The sequence below is a fragment of the Sturnus vulgaris genome, chromosome 12, assembly GCF_052056855.1.
Source record: "Sturnus vulgaris isolate bStuVul1 chromosome 12, bStuVul1.hap1, whole genome shotgun sequence".
Taxonomy (NCBI): domain Eukaryota; kingdom Metazoa; phylum Chordata; class Aves; order Passeriformes; family Sturnidae; genus Sturnus; species Sturnus vulgaris.
The window spans coordinates 5,561,802-5,581,436 of NC_142254.1; the positions used below are offsets into that span (position 1 = coordinate 5,561,802).

The following is a 19,635-nucleotide window of genomic DNA, read 5'->3' on the forward strand; positions in this document are numbered from 1 at the left end:
CCAGAGAGTGGTGTAATTCCCATAGTGTACAGTAAAGCAAGTTATCTGCTGCAGCACATCCAGAAGGAAATGTCTCAGCACCTGTGTTCTGCAAGATGGTGGAAATCTTCCTGTACTGGGAATTTTGGCATACTTTGATGGTTGATTGTTGTGGTGGGCAACTGAAAATTTGAGACCATTTGAATTTCAGGAATGGAAACATTTTCTCAAATGAGGCTTGTGCCAAGAGTGGGCTGGTGGGAAGAGACAGGAGATAGTCAAAATTATCTGGTTTAGACTTTTTGAGAGCATTTTGGTGCTCAGAGGTTGATATCTGTGTGCTAGAAAATGCATGTTTGCTGTGTCTGTATATCCCAGAGGGTAGAACGTGTCCTGCTGGCTGCAGGCAAGAATGCCCAGCTTGCCTGCCCAGGCAGCAAGAACCCCTGGAGAGCCAAGATTGGCTTTTAATACTGGAACCAGTGGAGTCAGTGTTTCTCCAGGCAGAAAATGCCTTTGAAGCCCAGAGTCGATAGGTACAGCCTGTCTGTGTTTTTATCACTTTTGGCAAAGTGATTATTCTCATCGTTTTATAATCCTTCCTTGCTGTTTTATTGCTGTCTTTGTTTGAAAGACAGGTGTCTGCCAAGAAAGGCAGAAGCCTCTTTTTAAAATGGAGAATGTAAACCCCCTCCCTCCAAATTATAATAATTTTGAAATTAAGGGACTCTCAGGCAAGGATATGGGAATAAGAATAACAGTTCTTTACTAGGAAAATTAACATAGAAATACAGTATTACAGATAACAAACCCAAAACCACTGACAGAGTCAGAATACAACCTGACACCCTGTCAGTCAAGGTGTTGCTAGCAGTCCCATTAAATGGTGGCTGCAGTCTTCCTGGATGACAGATGTGGTTCTGTTCAAGTAGTGCTCCTGTAGAAGGGTGCAGTTTTCCTCCAAAGATCCAGTGATGATGTGGAAAGGTCTGGTTTTCCTCTGGAATCCAGTGGAAAAAGGCTGCCTTGGTGTCCCAAATCTCAGTTTTTATCTAGGTAGGAAAGGCTTGGCTCCTCCCTCTGGCTGGAGCATCTCCCAATGAGATGATGTAATTTTATCAGTCATTCAGTGGGAGTCAATAGGATGATGTAATTTTATCAGTCATTCAGTGGGACTCAGTGGGCCACTAACAGCTGGTATCTTCCTGGAGGAAGGATGGGTTGTGGAAAAGATAAAGCTGACTGCTCCCCCTGGTTTTATCAGATGGCTCATTAGCAGAGACTATCTCCTACAGAGATAAGGATCACTGCCCTGGCTGATTTCAGAAGATGGTGATAGAATACAGACTTTTGGTCACATCCCGTATTGCAACCTAAGACAATTGCCCATTTAAATTCACTTTGCCATCTCCTTGTTTTAGGGATTGTCTTGCTGTGTTCCTTCTTTTGCTTTTCAGGTTTGCTTTTATTCCCAGTAAGGCCACAGTGTTTGGTCTCCTCTCTTGCTGGTCTGCCTGCATGATTGCATCCCCAGAAGTGCCCTGCCCAAACCTGATCTGCTAGCAGGGAATTTCTTCCTTCCCCCAGGATAGTGTGCTGTTTTACTTTCAGGCAGCACATTCCCCTTTTGGAACACAATTGTATGGCTGTGTGCAGGCACAAGTCAGCAGGTTTTTTGGCCTTGTTGAATATGCAGATGACTTGGTTCAGGTGCTCTGTCTCCATCCTGCTGGTGCTGACCTGCTCGGCCCTTCCTTTCCACCAGGCATCGCCCTACTGCCCCTGGCCAAAATGCTGGGTGCAGACAGAAGGGATTCAAGTTCACCCCTGTGAATTATGTGCCTCTACCTCCACAGCTACAAGTGCTTTGGAAAAGGGGTCAAGAAAGGATGTCACCAGGGCACAGACAGGTCTCATCTCGTCCTATTTCCACAAGTGGCAAAATTGTTTTATGTCTTTCCTGCAGTTTAATCGGCTGGTGAAGGTCTCCATGGAGAGATCACCTCATTTTGAGCTGATGTGCCCAAATGATGCGTTCCATGTCGTGCCACCAGGCACATCTTCCCATTTGCGCATCCGCTTCACCCCCGACGAGAAGAAGGTGAGACTGGAGGAGCCAAACCACAGAATTATCTCCAAAGCCATTGTTTTCCCTGCACTCTGGCAACGGCCCATTCCATGCTGTGGGCTTGGCTCCAGGCTGTGGGCAGGCAGCCTGCAGCCACTCACACCTTGGCATGTGGTGTCAGGCACTGCACCCACGCCTGACAGGCTCTGCCTCCCCTCCTTGCACATTGCTCAGCATTCCCGAGGGAAGATGAACGGGGAACAGTATGAAAATGACAGAGGGGTGTTGATGGATGTTTGGCCATCTCTAGGTACAGTGGAAAGGGTTTAGTTATGGAAAATACTAGAGGAACAAAGAGGTCAGAGAGCTTTCCTCCTTCCTGACTGGCAACAGCTTCCCTGCCTCACCCTGGGCTGGAGCAAAGACGGTGCTTTTGCACAGCCTCTGTTCTCCAGCCTTGCAGTTGTGCTGTCCCAGAGCCCAACTGACCACGACACAGCTGCAAGGCCAGGGCAGAGGATGTGCTGTGCCCGTGAGCCCAGCCTGGCACAGGCACACTGAGCTCTAGGGGCCCTTAGCCAGCAGGAGGTTGGTGAGCTGCAGGGGACTTGGCCACCTACTTGAAAGAGCTCGTGTAGGGCAGGTACAACCTGCAGGCAGACCTGTGACCCCAGAGCCTGTGGCAGTGACACTGCTGTGGCTCTGTGTTCATGCCTGTCACTGTGGTTACTCTGTCAACTGGCACCCATTCCATGCCAAACATGCTTTTGTGTGGAGTCTGATCTCAGTGCTGTGAGCCAGAGGGTCAATGCTGTGATCTGGAGGCTTGTTCCTGCAGAAGGGTTTAGGACATGGCATGGAAAGGAGGAGGGAAACAGAGAGGCTCTTTTCAACAGCATCCTGCTACCTCTTAGCACTGTTCTTTTCCTGACTTGGTTGGAGAGGCAAAGTTGGAGTGGAGTTCCGAGCTACAGAGGCCAGAGGTGCAGGAGCTCTTTGGGTACAGATGTTTTCTCATCTTCCTTTTGCCGCTTAGAGTCAGTTTAACACTTTGTCCTATTCTCCAACAGTGGGAATATAGAAACCTAAAGAGGAATGCCCTGTGTTCCGTAGCTCCATGTTCCTTAGAAGAGACTTAGGAAGTATTTAACATCATTAAAATTTAGAGTAAAAATTATGGTGGCCTAGGGCAGTTCTCTGTATGATCCAAGTGACACAAGAGCTTAATGCCACTGAGATAGGTTTTGCAAAGTGCACTGGTGCCTTTAAAATGTTACATATTAGTAGAACTTAGTGCTCATTTTGGAGTGGACTAGGTAAATTGATGCCCTTGAAGGGTTATGGGAAATGGGTTTTTTTCTGCCATGGGGATGGCACTAAATGCCCTGTGCTGAGCTAGTTTCTTTTCCTACAGGATTATTCCCACGAGCTCGTCTGCCTCACTGCAAGGGAACGGATAGTTGTGCCAATTCGGGCCATTGGTGCCCGAGACATCCTGGACTTCCCTGACCAGCTGGACTTCTCGGAGTGCCCGGTCAAGTACAGCACCCGGAAGACTCTGCTGGTTCGAAACCTTGGCAGCCGGGCAACTCATTACCAGCTGAGCACCCAGAGGTGAGGCAGCTCATCTGTCCTTGTGCAAAACCCCTTTGGGAGACAACAGAGCTGGTCAAGAGCAACAAAAGAACCAGAGCATTGTGGGGTTGCTGTTGCTTCTGGTGTTTTAGGCAGGATGCAGCCTTTGAGCTTTCTCTGTCCCAGATTTCCTGCAGGCTGCTGGAACATGTCAGTAGCTGGCTTGCACCTTCCTGGGCACAAGCAGCTTCTGAAATGGTTACTCCCCACTGTCAGCCAAACAGACCCATTCTCTGGGACGCCACAGGCACGTGGCTTTCCAGTGGTCCCTGCATCACATGCCCAACATGAGCTATGTTTGGGCAGCCGGTGCAGGTCCTGGTACTTAAAGCTGATCTGATTTCCCTCGTCAGCTGAGGACATCAGTCACCTCTTCTGTTCTATGATGAACACTTGAAAGCCAGTTTAAAATTTGAAACTGATGATTTAAATCTCTGAATAAGGTCGTGCCCCTTTTCATTGAGATTTCTTTTTAAATACTCTGAAGTTACTGTGTTTCTGCTGCTTTTTCATTTTGGTTTGTGTTAAATGTTTGCCAAAAGATCCTGAATTCTTCATTGGGAACTTTCATAAAGGACGAGCTCCTCTAATGCCTATCAATATACCACATGCCCATAGGTACATGCACAGGTGTATAGGAAATATGAGACATTTAGTGAATATGTGAAAAGCAATTAGGCTTATTTAGAAGATAAAAGTAAAGAATAACTTTGGCTGGAGGGGACCTCTGGAAATCATCTGAGCAGACACACTGCTCAAAGCAAGACCAGTGTCTGAGGGTTGCAAGGTGCCATTGGGAGATCTGGACCTGTCTTTAGATGCCATACAAGAAAACAAGCATGCAAATGGTCCTAGTTAAAAAGAGAAGAAAACCTATTCAACCTATTGAAACCCCCTCCATATCTCCATACCTTATCTTTTCTGCCTGTCGGGTGCAGTAGTGATTCATTAAAAGGGTAGATCTAACAGGATAAGAACTATCTTAAGGAACAGCTCACCGTTAACAGATAAAAGCCAACATTTTAATCTCGTTATTACAGTGTCAGGGATGTCTCCTTCACAGCCCTTCTATGTGTGGGCTCAGGGAATAACTTCGTGATGTTGGCTGAAATTCAGAGGAGTGAAGTTTAACTGTAGAGCTTGTGTGCTTGGGTCTTGGGGAGCCAGGTCTATGTGAGAGATGGCTGCGACAGCAGTAATAGAGGAGTCTGGTGGGTACAGCCCGGAGTGGGATGTAGAAGTTGCAGGGGCTGATTTGCACTCAGTTTTTCAGTCCTGACAATTGGGTCCTGAACTTGGCTGGATCCTCTTTTCCTGATAATTTGAAAATAAGAAAATATGTTCTTTCTCAGGCAACCCCTGAACTCACCCCCAATATTGTTATTCCCATCCTGCCATCTGAGAGCAGGAGTACGTAACATGGGGCAGGAGTGGGAATGGAAGGGAATGGAATAGAATGGAGGGCTGAAGTGTGGCCAGAGATTCTCTTAGCTGACAGCTTCTCTGTTCTGGAAAAATTTCTGGCAAAAGAATAAGAAAAAAATCCTGTGCCTTGCCCACACCAAGCCCCAGCAGAGACCTGCAGCAGTCCTGGCATCACCCCTGGGGGCAATGCAGGAGCATGTACAGTAATCTGGCTCTGGGGCTGCTGGGGCTTTGTCTTTCCTGCCCTCTCTCCAAAGTCTCTCGTCCAGCACATAAACATTGCTGGCCCAAGGCTTCTCCATCAGCCAATAGCAATGTTCTCACTAGTGGTAATGGGAACAGGTCAGGCCCATAACTGCAGCCATAGGTCCTTAATGAGCAGAACCTGAAGAAGTTCATCAGCTGTCACTACTGACATGAGTAAAGTTCAGCTTCCCAGATGTTCTCTTTATTTTTGTGTGTGATGCATTCATCACCAAACTCCCAGAACACACTCTTAAGTGACAGTTTGACCACCAGAAAATCACCAAGGCCAGGAACTTCTGTTTCCTCAGTGGGGCTGTAGAAGAACACCAAGCCCAGCAGCTGCTGGGCAGAAGCACATTTCACCTGAGCTGTCCCTGAGCATCAAAGCACAGAGTCTTGTGTTTGTCAGGCTCAAGAGCTCTTTACCTGGTGACCAATCCTAATTGCTCCTGCTAAATCCAAAGTGCATACAACAATTTGCATAATTATTTCCAACACATTGCACAGAGTTTGTGTGGTGGGCCAAGCAAACAGTTACCAGCCTGGATGACAACCCAGAGTCCCAGACTGCATTGCTGGTAAATACGTAGAAACCTCCTGTTCTGCTTCTTTGATGTGCTCCTGCTAATGATGCTTCATTTAGCTGGGATTGGATCCTTCAGACTGTAAATGGCATCCTCCTTTTGGGTCTTGTTTCTATGTCGCTGTATTGCTCTAATCTGCATTTGCACTCTTTCAGAGTTTTGATTGCTCCTTTTCTTAGAGCACCTTTAATTGAAATGCTGATAAAATGTACTTTTTTTTTAGGCTAAATCAGGATGTCTTCAAGGTAAAATAAACCAAAGAATCACACTGCAAATTCAACAGTAACTATTCCTTGATCTTCAAGGAAAGTTCCTTCTCCCTATCTGATTCCTAGGCTGTAATCTTACCAGACAGGTAGTGCCCTAACATTTGCATCTCTTGAGATGAAGTTTATAGGCAACAGGAAGAGAGAAATTCTTGAGGCAGTCCATGTCAAGTTGTGCATGCAGATAGCTCTTAACCCTCTCTGTGCTTTTCACAAACCATTCTCTGATGGGATTGCTGGCAGTCAGACCCTTGAGTCTCCTTGCAGAGGGCTGGATACAGAGTATGGGGGAGATGAGGTCGTTTTATCCCTGAGGGCTGGATCTCCTCACAAGTGGGTCAGTAGCTGTTTCTGATCCCGTCTGTTCTGTCTGTCTTCTGTTGACTGTCATCTGTTTGCTCCCCGCTTGCCCAAGTGAGCTGAAGTGACCTGCACTGCAGAAGGAGTACCATCCCCAGATGTCCCCCTGAGTCCTGATCCCTGTCTTTGTGTTGCAGTCCTTTCTTCGTGGTTCCAGCCAGGGGAACTCTGGGTGCCGGTGACACCATGGAGGTGACAGTGGAATTTCACCCCATGACTACTGGTGACCATTCCGGGTTCCTGGAAGTGTGCTGCAACACAGGTGAGTGCTGGGCCCTGCACAGGGCACAGGACAGTTCTCCACATCACTCCCTGTTGTCCCATCCCCCTCAATTCCCTCTAGGTGTACCCCCCCGTTACAGCTTTACCCCAAAGAAAACTGAAAACTCATTGGTGTTTAGGGGGTTCATAAAGAGGATCCCCTCTAATAGGGCTAAGATTTTTGTAAGCTTATTTTGCTGGGAGTTGCTGAGTGGAGGAAGGAGGAACCTTGATTCTCCACTATCGTGTGGCTATGCCTGGGGGAAGTTTGATTTTATTGCTGAGCAGTGCTGTATGTGAGGTGTGAGGTCTCCAGCAGACTCTCTCCAATGCAATGTATTTCTTGCACACCTCTGTCCCGTATGCTGCTTCTCCATTGGCTTGTCACAGTTTTTCTATATTGCCCTCTACTCATATATGTAGTTTCTGTCTAATAACATTTCCAAGCCCTCAAGTTCCTGTTTGGTGACAAATCAATTTTTTTTCTCTTCCCCATTTGCCAGGCCATTCATGCTGTTGCAAACCTCTCATATCTATCTCCCATTTGATTTCTAGACTGAGGAATCCCATTCAATCTTCATATAGAAGCTGCTCTGTACTTATTAATCTTTCCTTTTGTCCGTTTTTTATTTAATTTTAAATGCTCCAGCTTGATTTTTGAGATCAGAACAATATAAAGTATTTCAAGACTGATGTGGCTGTGGGTTTGGACGGGGAGATGATGATGATTTTCATGGTGTTCATTTTGTAGTGGTTTGTCACATTGCAGAGCCGGGCTGGTTGTGTTTCCTCACCTGTGTCCCCTCCTGCCGTGGGCTGTCACTTCACTTGTTCCTCTGGGCCTCTTTTTTCTGCCCACATGCCCCCAGGCATGTTTGCTTGTCAGCAACAAAGGATCCAAGGGATCTGGAGAGACAGGAGTCTCGTGGGGTACCCAAGGGACACCCTGGGCAAGGCAGGACTGAACAGGGCTCCTCAGTGTCACCTGAAGGACTTTGATGCAGAAATCCCAGTGATCTGAGTGGGTCATCTGAGCACATCTGACCAATCTCACTGTACCTACTGTCAGCTTGGGGCCAAATCTCTACAAACACACTCAGAAATAAGGTGTTTAGGGAGGTGCCCAGGACATCCTCACGCTGTACACACAGAGCTGTCAGGATGTGACAAATGCCATAGATCCATAGAACTGTTAATACAGCTAAAAGCTGTGACACTTTCTCGTGAAACCTGTGGTTTGCTCTGTTCCTTGTGCTTCCATCAGCAGCTGAGCTGAGCAAAGACTCCTCATTGCTTTGTTCCAGGTGATAAAAGCATCCGCACAAACTTTCAAGGAGAAGCTGTAGATGTCAACGTTGGGTTGAGCACATATTACATGGAGTTTGAGAAGACTTTTATGAACACGTCAAACTGTAGAACCATGATCATTGAAAACAGGAGTAACGTCACAGCCCACTTCCAGTGGAAGACTTTTCTTACTGAGGAAGAAGAGAATGAAGAGAAGAAGAGGTTAGTTTGAAAAATGCATTTCAGTCAGATACATGGCCCAAGACTAAAACTAATGTATGGCCTCAGGGGGGTGTTGGTGCTTTTGAATGGTTTAGGCCAAGTAAACCATCTCTGGCACTAGGGTGTGTGTCCTAGGCTTCAGGAGCTCAGCACTTAGCATTGCAGTTCCATGTCTATTCCAACCAAGGATGGCATTTTGGGAAGGAAAGGTTGATTGCAATTACTGGATTTCCTCAAATTCTAATTGAGCTTCTGCCTCTCTAATCTTCTTCCTATATGACCTGGCAACATCCTTAAACATTTCCTGAGTTGCCAGCCAGTTGCCAGTTGATGCACTCTCTTTTTTTCCCCTTAGTTCCTTCAAAAGCTCCCTGCCCATCCAGCTGGTTGTCTTCCCTGTCAGCTCGTTTTTCAGCACGCAAGGCTGAAAGGACAGGACAGTCTGTTCCTGTGCCTTCAAGACTTCTTTCTTGAAGTATGTCCATCTTTCCTGGTCCCCTTTGTTTTTAGGGGCTGTTTCCTAAGATACTCTCCAAACCAGTCTCTTGAACAGGCTGAAGTCTGCCCTCCAGAAGTCCAGAGTGGAAGTTTTGTTGATGCCCCTTCCTTGTTTCACCAAATATTGAGAACTCTATTATTTCATGGTCACTGTACCCCAGACAGTGGTGAGCAGATGAAGTTCATTAGTTATTAGGGAATTTCCTGGTGATATCCAGTACCAGGATGCCAGGGAGGCAGCAGACTTCCCTGTGGAATGGATCTGGTCAATATACAGGGCCCTCAGTTCCCCTAGAGGGGAGTCACTTACTACCACTACCCTTCTTTTCTTCTTAATACTTGAGACTGTGATCTGTCTGACAGATGAAGAGCAGCTGGGAGACTTTCCAGACAGAGATTTTTCTTTAGTGCCATCTGCCTGACCCTCTGGATCTAGGGCGTCATACCTATTCTGTCAGGGCACCTGGGTAGGTGATGGGGGTCAGGATGGAATTTTATTATCTCCCTAGCAGAGACACATTTCCATTCCCCACTGTCTCCTAGGTGTCCTCCTTCTGCCTGATCACAAGAAGGGCAGAGCTCCTCAGACTCCAGTGAGCTTCTCTCAGGGTTGGAAGGGTGTAACTCCACCAGTTAATTTCTGTTTCACTCTCCCTAATGCTCCTCAGCCTTTGCACTTCTTCCTTGAGCTCTGCCACCAGACAGAGCAGATCATTCACCTGCTCACACTGCACTCAGGTGTCTCTTGCACTATCCTCTGATACTAACACCAGGCTCAGACCCTCCCTGCAGCCAGGGGCCTGGACAGCTGTGTCCTTCCTGGGGGGGTTCTGTCTGAGTTAGTACACTCTTGCTGGCAGCAGCAATGGCTTTTGATCATTTATAAACCATTGCTGGGGGAAAAAAAAATAAAACAAAAATAAGAAAAAAAAAAAAAAAAGGCAATCACCTCACTACCAGCCAAAAAACACAACCCACTACATAAGGAGGGTGGGTGGCTGCCCCCTTTCTGCACAGCCTGCTTGCGTGAGCTGTGCAAAAACTGAGACAACACCAAGCAAACGGCTGTGCCAAAACTGCCGTGCCCAAATTGCCGTGGTAAGCCCCTGTTTCCTTCGGGCCAGGTCGCTTTCACTCCCCAGAGCCATTTTAAATCGCCTGCAAAGGACCAGGAGATCAACCCTGGTCCCCATGAATGGCTGGCAAGAGGGTCCTTTAGTGCCCTGGGCTTCTTGGTTTTCCACTGTTTTCTATCTACTTACACAGTGTCTGACTTCCATACAAGCTCTCTCTGTTAAAAGAAAATCTCATTACCTTCTTTGGCTACTTCCCTGGGCTGTTTATTTACATTCTTTCCCACTTGCCTGCCTCAGCCTGGACCCTAGGTGATCCACTTTTCCCTCTGAAGCAGCTAGGTTTCCCCAAAGTAAACTTGAACCTGGTTTTTGTTTCGTGGATTTTTTTCCAATTCCATCTGTTTTCATGCCAATTTGTGCCCTAGACTGTCACCAGGACATTTTGTTCTTCCTTACTTCAGTCTTAGGGATGGTTTTAGCTCCAAGGCCACTGTACTGCTGTCAGAGAAGCTTTTGACATCTCAGAGCAGAGAGGACTTTTTCATATAGTGCAGGATCCTTTCCCTCTTAGGACATTTTACCACCATGCACTGGGATGGGACCCAAAAATCTCTGGATCATGAGAAGGTCTCTCCAGGAACTTGCTGTCTCCCTCCTGCACAACAAAGTCCCTCCCCCTCTCAGAGCCTCTGTTTTCATCCATATAAAACCTTGAATGTCACTGAAGGGATGTGGTTCCTGAATTAATCCATTTCCTTTGGAAGTGCTCTAGGATGCTCTTGTGAAAGACAGAGTAAGGAATAGGGCAGGTCCAAAATAGAAGAAACAAAGAGTGATGATGCTGGTAACACATAGCTGCAACCCAGCATCGTCTCCCCTTCCCAGGAAAGTCCTGCAGTGGGTGCTCCGTGATCTTTATCTGCCTCCCCCGAGCAGCCCAGTGGTAGGAAAAGCCAGTTGAGGTGACTGGTGGATTCTCCCTCAGTTTTAGCAGAGGCTTTGAGCCAGGAGGTTCTCTTGAGGGATGCTGGCTTTCCAAAACTCTCCTGAGCTTGCAAGTGTGGAGTAAAACTACCTGCTGTGCCAGTGGACAAGTTATCCTCTGATCCATTTGGGATCCCCATGGCTTGGGGTCAGCCCTTGCTGGGGAGCTGCTGCTGATCCTTCCCAAGAGCTTTGCTCTCCTGCACTCACACTTCTCTCTGCAAATATGTGCCTTATTAAGCAACCTGCTGGCTTTGTCTCTCCCTGTGACTGCAGGCAGTGCTATTTGCTATGGCCACGGAATGAGGTGTGGCTGGAAAACTTCTTGGAGGAAGAAAAAATAGGGCTGAGGAAGGGCTATTGTGATCGTGCTGCCCTCCTGAGCCAGGAGAAGATGCAAAAAGTGCAAGAAGACCCCATGCTGTTCTCCGATGACATTTTTTCCATTGAGCCATTGGTAAGTGATAGCTGACAACCGAATTTTCCTCCTCTTCCTCCTCCTCTTCCTGCTGATAAACGCCTGGTGTCTGCACAGTACAAAACCCCTTCTCATCTTGGAGTAAACCCTAGAATAATCCTAACCTCTGCTTTCTTTCAAAACAGTTAAACTAATATTTGTATTTCCAAGGAAGGGGATAATGTTCTCTTCTTGAGAAGAGCCACCAGTGCACAATGGCGGTTGCATACCACTGTAGCTGACAGCAGCATGATGTGACCAAGAGCCTGTGTCAGAGCAGTAGGAATGTTGTGGAGAGTGGGAGCTGATCAGCTGAGCATTAAGTGCTTCCAGCAGTGTGTTGAGCTGGGGTTTGGAGTGTTTCCTAGGGCTCCTTGTGTTGTTCACTCATCATTGATGCTCTAAATAAAGGCTTACGGGACTGTGGTTGAAAACAAGAAATGCGAAGTTTGAAGATTAATGCTTTGCTGTCTCTTTCTGATTTAGGAGGGAGAGATCAAGCCGAATTGTTCGGCCGAAATCAAGGTGACCTTTAAACCCCTAGAAGCACTAGGGTATCTAAATGTGGCTTACTGCAGCATCTCAGGTACAGCTCCTTTCCCCTGCTTCTCTCACCCACAGTGAAGCCATGGTGCAAGGCCGAGCCCGCTGGGCTCCCCTGTAGCTGCTGGGAAGAGAGTCCCTGGTCAGCAGGGCAGTGCTGGCACATCCCTACTGTCCCTGCAGCTTCCATGGAGTCTCTCGTGCAAGGCCAGGGCTCAGAACACCTGTGTCTGGGTTACTGATCCCACAACAACGCAGGCAGTGCAGGGAAAAGTTTTCATGCTGTGACTTTGCCAGCATTTCCACAAAGGCCAAAGAGCTAGAGAGCAGAACAGCTTTAGTGAACCAGCACTAAGTCCCTCTAGACCACTGACCTCCAGGATGGCTCCATGTGACATGGATCCATCATCAGAGGGAAGGAGCCGAGTTAGAAATGTGCTCCCTGACCCTGGATCACATCCCACTGCCCAGACACCACCAGACCAGAGGTGGCTGAGTCCCACTGAGCCCAGGGTGTTTGTAGAAGGACCACCCTTGGCCAGCAGCTCCTTCTGTCCCTGTGTGGGAATTGTCCCCTGGCAGCTCTGGCTGTGGAAATAGAACACAGTGCTGAGTGTCAGAACTTGAGGACTTTGGCAACAAAATCCTGTGCTACTGGGCCAGGTAGTTTGGCAATTGCCAAACTCTTTATGAGCTTTTGCCTTCAGCGAATGGATTTCAAATCTCCTCTAAGTGCATGGGAAGGAAACCATAGAATCATAGTATGTTAAAGGTGGAATGGGCCTTAAAGATCATCTAGTGCCAAGGCCTGCCATGGGCAGGGACACCTCCCACTAGACCAGGTAGCTCCAAGCCCCATCCAGCCTGGCTTTGAACACTTCAGGGCTGGAACCTCCACAATTCCCCTGGGGAACCTGCTCCAGTGTCTCACCAACCACACAGTAAAAAAATTTATTCCTAATATCTAACCTAAATTTTCTTTCTTCAAATTTATACTCATTATTTCCTGGCCTGTCACTACAAGACATCAGAGATGTTTTAAATTCAGCAAACTGGTGGCTAAAATTGGAAAGCAGCCCAAGGAATGGGTTAGAAATTGGAAGTCAGCCCCAAGGGATCTCTCCTGCAGGAAGGGAAGGGTCCGTGTCTTCTCCTGCAGCATCAGGAGCTGGTTGCATCCAGCTCAGAGTCAGGGACTAGCACTGAGGCAGCCTGGAAAATACACTGTAAGAGAGGGAATTATTGTACTGAAATGGACATCTCTCCCCAGGCCATGAGAGCAGGCTGCCCCTGCGCCTCAGAGGGGAAGGCCAAGGACCCTTGGTTGAACTCGGCTGTCGTTCACTGAACCTTGGGAACATTTTAGTCAACACCCCCCACGTCTATGAGGTGAGCAGCAGGGCTTGGGATGGATCCTGATGGCTCCTGAGGCAGCAGCAAGCCTGGTGGACCTGTGGAATTCCTGCCAACCTGGCCAGTTGTGAGCAGGGGATATTTGACGTACTGGTCAAATCTGGGGGGTCACAAAGGTGTGTCTGTGATTCATGAAGCCCCAGTCCCTGCTTTTGGGCAGCCTTCCTTGGGGATCAGCTGAGAGGCTTGCTGTAAAATAACCCCTTGGCATATGAAACCAACACTGGGTCAAAAAGCTGCTTGTTCAGAGGCTTTGTGGCAGCTCCAGACACAAGGCACCTTTGTACTGAGCTGTTCAGAAGCAGCTGGAACAAACTGGCTACATTTGAGCTTCAGTCCACGGCAAACAATTTTTCAGTCAAGTGTCTCCTGCTTCTTCCTGGAAGTCACAGGAAAGCCATCCAGCCTCCTTACAAAGGGCTTGGGAGTTCTTCCCCTTGCTGACCAGTCCCTCACTTCAGCCTTGGTGCATCTCTGACTGTAGAAAGAGAAGAATGTTCCTGGGAATAAAATAAAGGATTTTTCTACCTATTTGCCTCCCCTGCAATAGTGTCAAGTTTGCAAAAATAATAAAGAGAGAGCAACTGAAAGAGGTCGAAAATGAGGCACTACATCATGCCAGACACTTTCAAAAGCTTGGCTGTTGAAGGGAAAGACTTGCTGAGTTTTCCTACCAAAAGATGGTGCTGTCTATACATATGGATGCTCATGCCTCATTATCAACGTATTGTTTTCATTATATGGGAAAAGGCGACTAAGTTGATGGTACTGCTGGAGCTGTGCTAGCGGGGGCAGCAGCATCTCTGTGGTGATTCACTGTGCAGCTGCAATCACCCCACGTTGCTCTCAGGGCCAGGTCTGAATGAGCTTGGTGATGCTGACCAGAATCTCAGTGTCCATGGGATAACCCCAGGCTGATTCCAGTTATGTGGAGTTACCTCTGCTTTGCACGAAGGGAAGATTCCACATGTATTTCCATTTTGCTTTCTTGCTGCTGCAGGTGGAACTGATTAACCAAGGAGCTATTGATGCTCCCTTCACCTATATCCCTTCAACCACAAACGTGGGCTACTGCTTCAAGTTTGCACCTGAGGAGGGCATCATTGCACCAGGTCGGATCCAGACCATCCAGATCTCCTTCAATGCCACCATAGCAGGGAGGTTTGAGGAAGAATTCCAGTTCACTGTGGCTGGATCGCCTACGTCTGCAATCCTGACGATCAAGTAAGGGCTCTGGGAACTTGGTGGGCACATCTGTAGCTGTTTCTGCAACATCCCCCACCTGCTTCATTTTGGGGTTGAGCAAAAAAAAAAAGGTGTTGCCTGAGGTCCTAATCTTGGCTCTGGTTCTGGCATCCCTTTAGTGTGGGGGTGCCTGCTGCCCTGTGTGGGTATCCAGGAGCTGGAGTGACTGCTCCCTGCAGGGATGTCTCCTGCTTAAGCTGTGGCAGGCAGTGGGATGGATCAGCTTTGGGCAGTAGCTGCTCTGGGATGTCCCACCTGAACACCCAGCAAGGCCCCGAGGGCACTGGAGATGGGCCAGCCTGGGTGATTCGGCACCAGCAGCAGTGATTTTTAAAACTTCCCTTAAGAATCCATCCCAAACGGGCAGCAGCAGCCTCACCTCACCTGTCATGGCCATGCTGTGGGGGACAAGCTGCACGCCCAGCTCCTGTGCAGAGAGTGCTCTGGTACCTCCTTTCCAGAAAAGGGCTGATGTGGGAGACAGGGAATTGTGCAGCAGGAACTGTCCCAAGGACGTGGGCATCATCCTGTGGGCTAGTGCTACTGCAAAAGATAATCCTGGCCCAGCAAAAGGGAGAAGGGATGATAACAGGGGAGGCAGAGCTCAGTCTCAGGACCACAGCAGCATGAGGGCTTGTCCCTGCTAGCCTGAGCCATGTACTGGTAGGATAATGTAGGGTAAGCAGGAAAGCTGATGCTGGCTGCTCTGGAGCTTTGGATCTAGGTTGTTGCTGTTGGGAGGCACTGGATCAAGGCCGTAAAGAAATGAAAGCAATCTGCAGTCGATTATACCAATAAGATAAGGGAGATGATTAAAAAGAACATTAAAGTTATTACTTAGCAAGAGAAAAGTGGTGAGTAGGTCTGCCCATAGTAGAGAAACAATTATGCTGGCTGTGTTTTTGTAGGAAAAGTGCTGCTTTTTTATTTTGGAAATCAAGTTGGAACCTTCCACCATCAAATAATTGATTCTCCTCTGTCCCTTCCCCAAACTGGTCATGGGATGTTATTGCATAAGCAGGTTTGTCCTTGAGCAAGGGCAGGTGTCTCTTGTTGAGATGTGGAGAGCAGAGCCAGTGGCAGTCCTGTAAACACAACAGAAGGCACAGTTCACTGGTCCTTGATTTTTAATCAAAAGGCAGAGTGGGCATTGATTGGCATCAACCATGAAATAAACTCGTGAGTGTTGTGCAGCTTCAAGTGCTGATTTCAGTGGATGTTGGTGACTTTTGGAGTCTGTCTGCTGAGTTCATGGACAGGTGAGGTGGTGTGGCAGATTCAGGACATCCATGTTTGGCTAAGATGTTGCTCTTGGCTGCGCTAGGTGGTGCACTGGTGACAAGCTGGTCCTTTCCTCTAGGATTCATCTGGCCACTGTTGCTGCTCTTTTCAGAGGATGTTTGGGGCTCCCCTGGCTTCGTATCTCAAAATTCTGTCTGTAATGATTGTGTGGGTCAACATTTCCTGAGAAAGTTCCTCCATGGGAACACCAGCTACAGTTAAGAAGTATCAAAGCAGGAAACCTGTGGCTGGAAAGGCTGGTTACAGAAGTTTGTGGGGACACCTTTATGTCCATCTCATTACAGATGGGGAAACTGAGGCACGGAGCAATGTCTGGGTGTGTGTTCAGGGTCCTTCATAGGACCACCAGCAACTCAGGGGCTTTTCCTGCCTGCCCTGTGCCCAAAGCCCCATCAGTGGCTGTTGGTTGCATGCCACTGGGCTTTATCTGCCTCCTGTCCACATGGACACTGTGCTGAGCACATGGTGGTGTGTTGATTTGAAACCCACAGTGCCCCTGACCAGGTTTTATGCCCCAAGCCACGATAGCCAGACATTTTGCAATTCCCTTTAACCAATTTGTTTCCTCTTCTGTCCTACTCATTGCAGGGGATGTGTCTGTGAACCAACTTTACACTTCAACGTTGAAAAGCTCGACTTCGGTGACATTTCCTTTGGTGAGTGTTCCCTGGGCTTGGACACAGTGTGAGGGATCTGTGCATTCCAAAATGGACCGTTTGAACATGAAAGCATCCGTCACTCATGTTCTGCTACAGCAGCCTCTTCGGGGTGTGAACTCCAGGGCTGCTGGTGCCTCATGTAGCATTGTGCCATTGTGAGATCAAATAGTACCAAGGAATAGAACGGGAGTATTTTCTGGTGTCTCTGTCCTGGTTTAAAAGACAGATGTCTGCCAAGGAAGGTGGGAATCTTCCTGGAATGGAAAGATTACTCCCTCCCTCGAAATTATTATCCCTTTGAAATTACAGGGCTTCCAGGCAAAAATATGGGAAAAGGAGTAACAATTCTTTACTAGAATATATCAAGACAGCACAGACGAGGCAATAACAGAAGTTTCCAACCCGCCAAGTACTGTTTTCGCTCTTTGGTGTAGTTACAATCACAGGCACGAGGAGCTGTGGGCTCTGGCAGGGCAATGATCCCCTCCCAGCCGGCACCGGCAGGGAAAGAAGGAAGGCAATCTCTCCTTCTGCAAACTCACGGGCAGCAGGGGATCTCAGCAGTGCCAAACAGCAGCAGGCAGAAGCAGGGAAGGCAGGCAGGTTTGATCATGGTGCTGAGCTGCAGCCTAGTGAAGTGCCGGGGCCAAGCACACAACCTCCCGCAACACCACGCGGTTGAGCTTCCCCATCTCTGAGTGGAAGGAAGGAAGGAAGAGTCTGCTCCCTGCAAAACCTCAGGTCCTACTTCACAACCACCCACGACATCACACCACAACTCCCAAAAAAATCTCGAATGGAAAAGCCCACCCCCACAGACAAACCCCCCAATACCCATTTCGCCCTTCCCAGACCAAGAGGAAAATCCACTACGAAGCCTAAACCCATAACAATGAAGTTCATGAACTTTTTAAGAAAACAATTGCCTTTCCTGAGCTGCTTCTTCACCACTCTCCATCACCACTGAGGCACTTGTTAAGTTGCCTTTTGAATAAATGAAATAAGAAAGGCAACAGGTAGATATACTGTTCTGTAACAGGAGATTCATCCTGCTTAATCTGATTTCATTCCTAAGGTCTATTCAGCTGAAGGCAGCTGTTGTATCTTTGCCTTTCTTTAATTGCTGATTGTTGTCTGCATGTGGTGACCTCAGTTTCATTTGAAGTTTTGACATCCATATTTGTCCTTTTTGTGCCTCCCTTGCCTCTCTGCTGGAGCTAGCAGTGATTACTGTTGAAGCGCATGGAGAAGCCCTGGGCTGTGCCTGCAGTTGTTTTTTCCCCCCTCATCTGTGTTCAAATGACTCTTGGTGAGCAGGCCCAGAGAGAAGTCTCCTCCACATAGAGCTGGCCAGCCAAACCAGATGTCCACTGCAGAGCAGGTTGTGTCTGGGCTCTGCAGTGGACATCCCCACCATACGTGGCTGTATCTCTGGCTTGCCAGTATGGAAAGCAAATCTCAGAGCTAAAGCAGGATGAATCCTTTGCAGGCAGCAATCACAGTGAGCAGCATGGGTGTGATGTTGGTTGAGGTGGGACATGGTTCTTAATTGCTAATCTCGAAGCAAGGCTCTGGTTTGCCTCCAGTTGAGTGGGCTCTGAGCTGTCACGTGCTCAGTCTGTTTGGCCCAAACCAAGAAATACCTTAAGAATCCTGCAGAGAGAAACTGCATTAGGATTCTTTCTATCATGTTTTAGTTCCTGATTCCATCCTCACTTTCTTTTGCTGAAGTTTCTTCTCAATGACAATTCACTGTTTATATACTTGAAAACAGTGGGAATATGTTGGCAGACTAAACAGGGAATTTTACAGCTTGAATTTTCACAGTAAATGCTCAGTCTGGCTGCACACTCATCAGTGAGAAATAACTGGTGCTGGTTTGGGGTAGGTGTGACGATCCACCTACACAGGTGGGGGTCATGATGGTTTGTTTGATCTCAGGGGTGCAAAAGACACAGCAGGGGACAAATCAGCACAGCAATGCATTTTTATTGGATGCCAACAACTCAGTTGCAATAGAGGGGAGAGATATAGGAAACAAAGTATAGAGAGAAAAAGAGGGGGATGGGGGAATAGCTACCAATAGACGAGACATGTCCTTGTGGGCCAGCCAATGGACGGGTCTTCATCCGTGGGGAGATCTCAAAAGCTTCTCCAGAGGGTTGCTTTTTTACAGTCCTTTTCCAAAGCGAGTGGCTTCTGGCCAAGAGGTGGGAAGATTTATGGGCCCTTGTGAGGTGCTCCGAGAGGCAGGTGCAGATGTGCAGTACATGCAGTTTTCAGTACCATGACAGCAGGTCCAGTGAGCACAAGACACCTGCAAACAGTCATTTGGCAAGCATTCACCATGACCAGGCCAGGAAACCACTGTCCAAAGCTGACCAGGGTGGGGGTCCTCAGGGTCTTCTTGCAACGGTCGTGAGGCAAAAAAAGATGAGGGAAACTTTGAACCATCTCTTACAGGCAGGTGAGGGAGCTCCTCTCCATCAGAAAGAGAGAAGCTTGCAGTGTTCAGCAGGGCTAAGACTGGGCATTTTCAAGGCTGCAGTCTGGAATCAGTATCAAAAGGAACTAAGTGATGATTCTTTTCTTGTGCAGCTTCTCAGTGAGCTGTAGTTCAGATAATAAAGAGCTAAATTCCAATCACACTTTTATCCTACCAGGATATTCCCACCAAGAGTCATGACATAATTGGTGCCTAAATGGATATTCGTGTCCTTTTCCTAGGTTTTGCCTACACCAAGACCTGTTGCCTCATTAACCCCTCCCTAGTGCCCCTGAGGTTCAAGCTCCGCATGTCTGACGACGGCATGCAGCCTCCTGTTAGAAGCTTTGATCAAATACGCGACGACAGCGACCCATCCTGGACAGAAGGAATTCATTTTTATGTGGAGCCAAGGGAGTTCACAATTAATCCCAGCCAAGGGATCATCCTTCCCCAGGGACACCAGGTTATCGAGGTATGGGAAGAGTCCAGCAATACGTGCTTCAGCACCAGGGCTGAAGCTTCACTGCAGTGTGGGAGGGCTTTAGCTCTGCTGCCAGCTTTGAGCATCGTGTGAGGGAGAGATCTGCACTGGCCTGAGGCCTCTGCTAGCTGTTACCTGGGATATTCCTTAAGGAGC

At 48.1% G+C, this 19,635-nt stretch overlaps 1 protein-coding gene across 1 annotated transcript in view; it reads left to right on the forward strand.

The window, feature by feature from the left end:
* The window catches only part of LOC106856320 (HYDIN axonemal central pair apparatus protein), a 70,961-nt gene that overhangs the window by 5,309 nt on the left and 46,017 nt on the right, over positions 1-19,635 (forward strand). The window contains exons 5-14 of the mRNA XM_088172251.1: positions 1,946-2,080; positions 3,462-3,661; positions 6,701-6,825; positions 8,129-8,333; positions 11,168-11,348; positions 11,835-11,934; positions 13,162-13,280; positions 14,305-14,528; positions 16,440-16,507; positions 19,235-19,470. Coding sequence (XP_088028377.1) covers positions 1,946-2,080; positions 3,462-3,661; positions 6,701-6,825; positions 8,129-8,333; positions 11,168-11,348; positions 11,835-11,934; positions 13,162-13,280; positions 14,305-14,528; positions 16,440-16,507; positions 19,235-19,470 — 1,593 coding nt within the window. The remainder of the gene's footprint in view (positions 1-1,945; positions 2,081-3,461; positions 3,662-6,700; positions 6,826-8,128; positions 8,334-11,167; positions 11,349-11,834; positions 11,935-13,161; positions 13,281-14,304; positions 14,529-16,439; positions 16,508-19,234; positions 19,471-19,635) is intronic.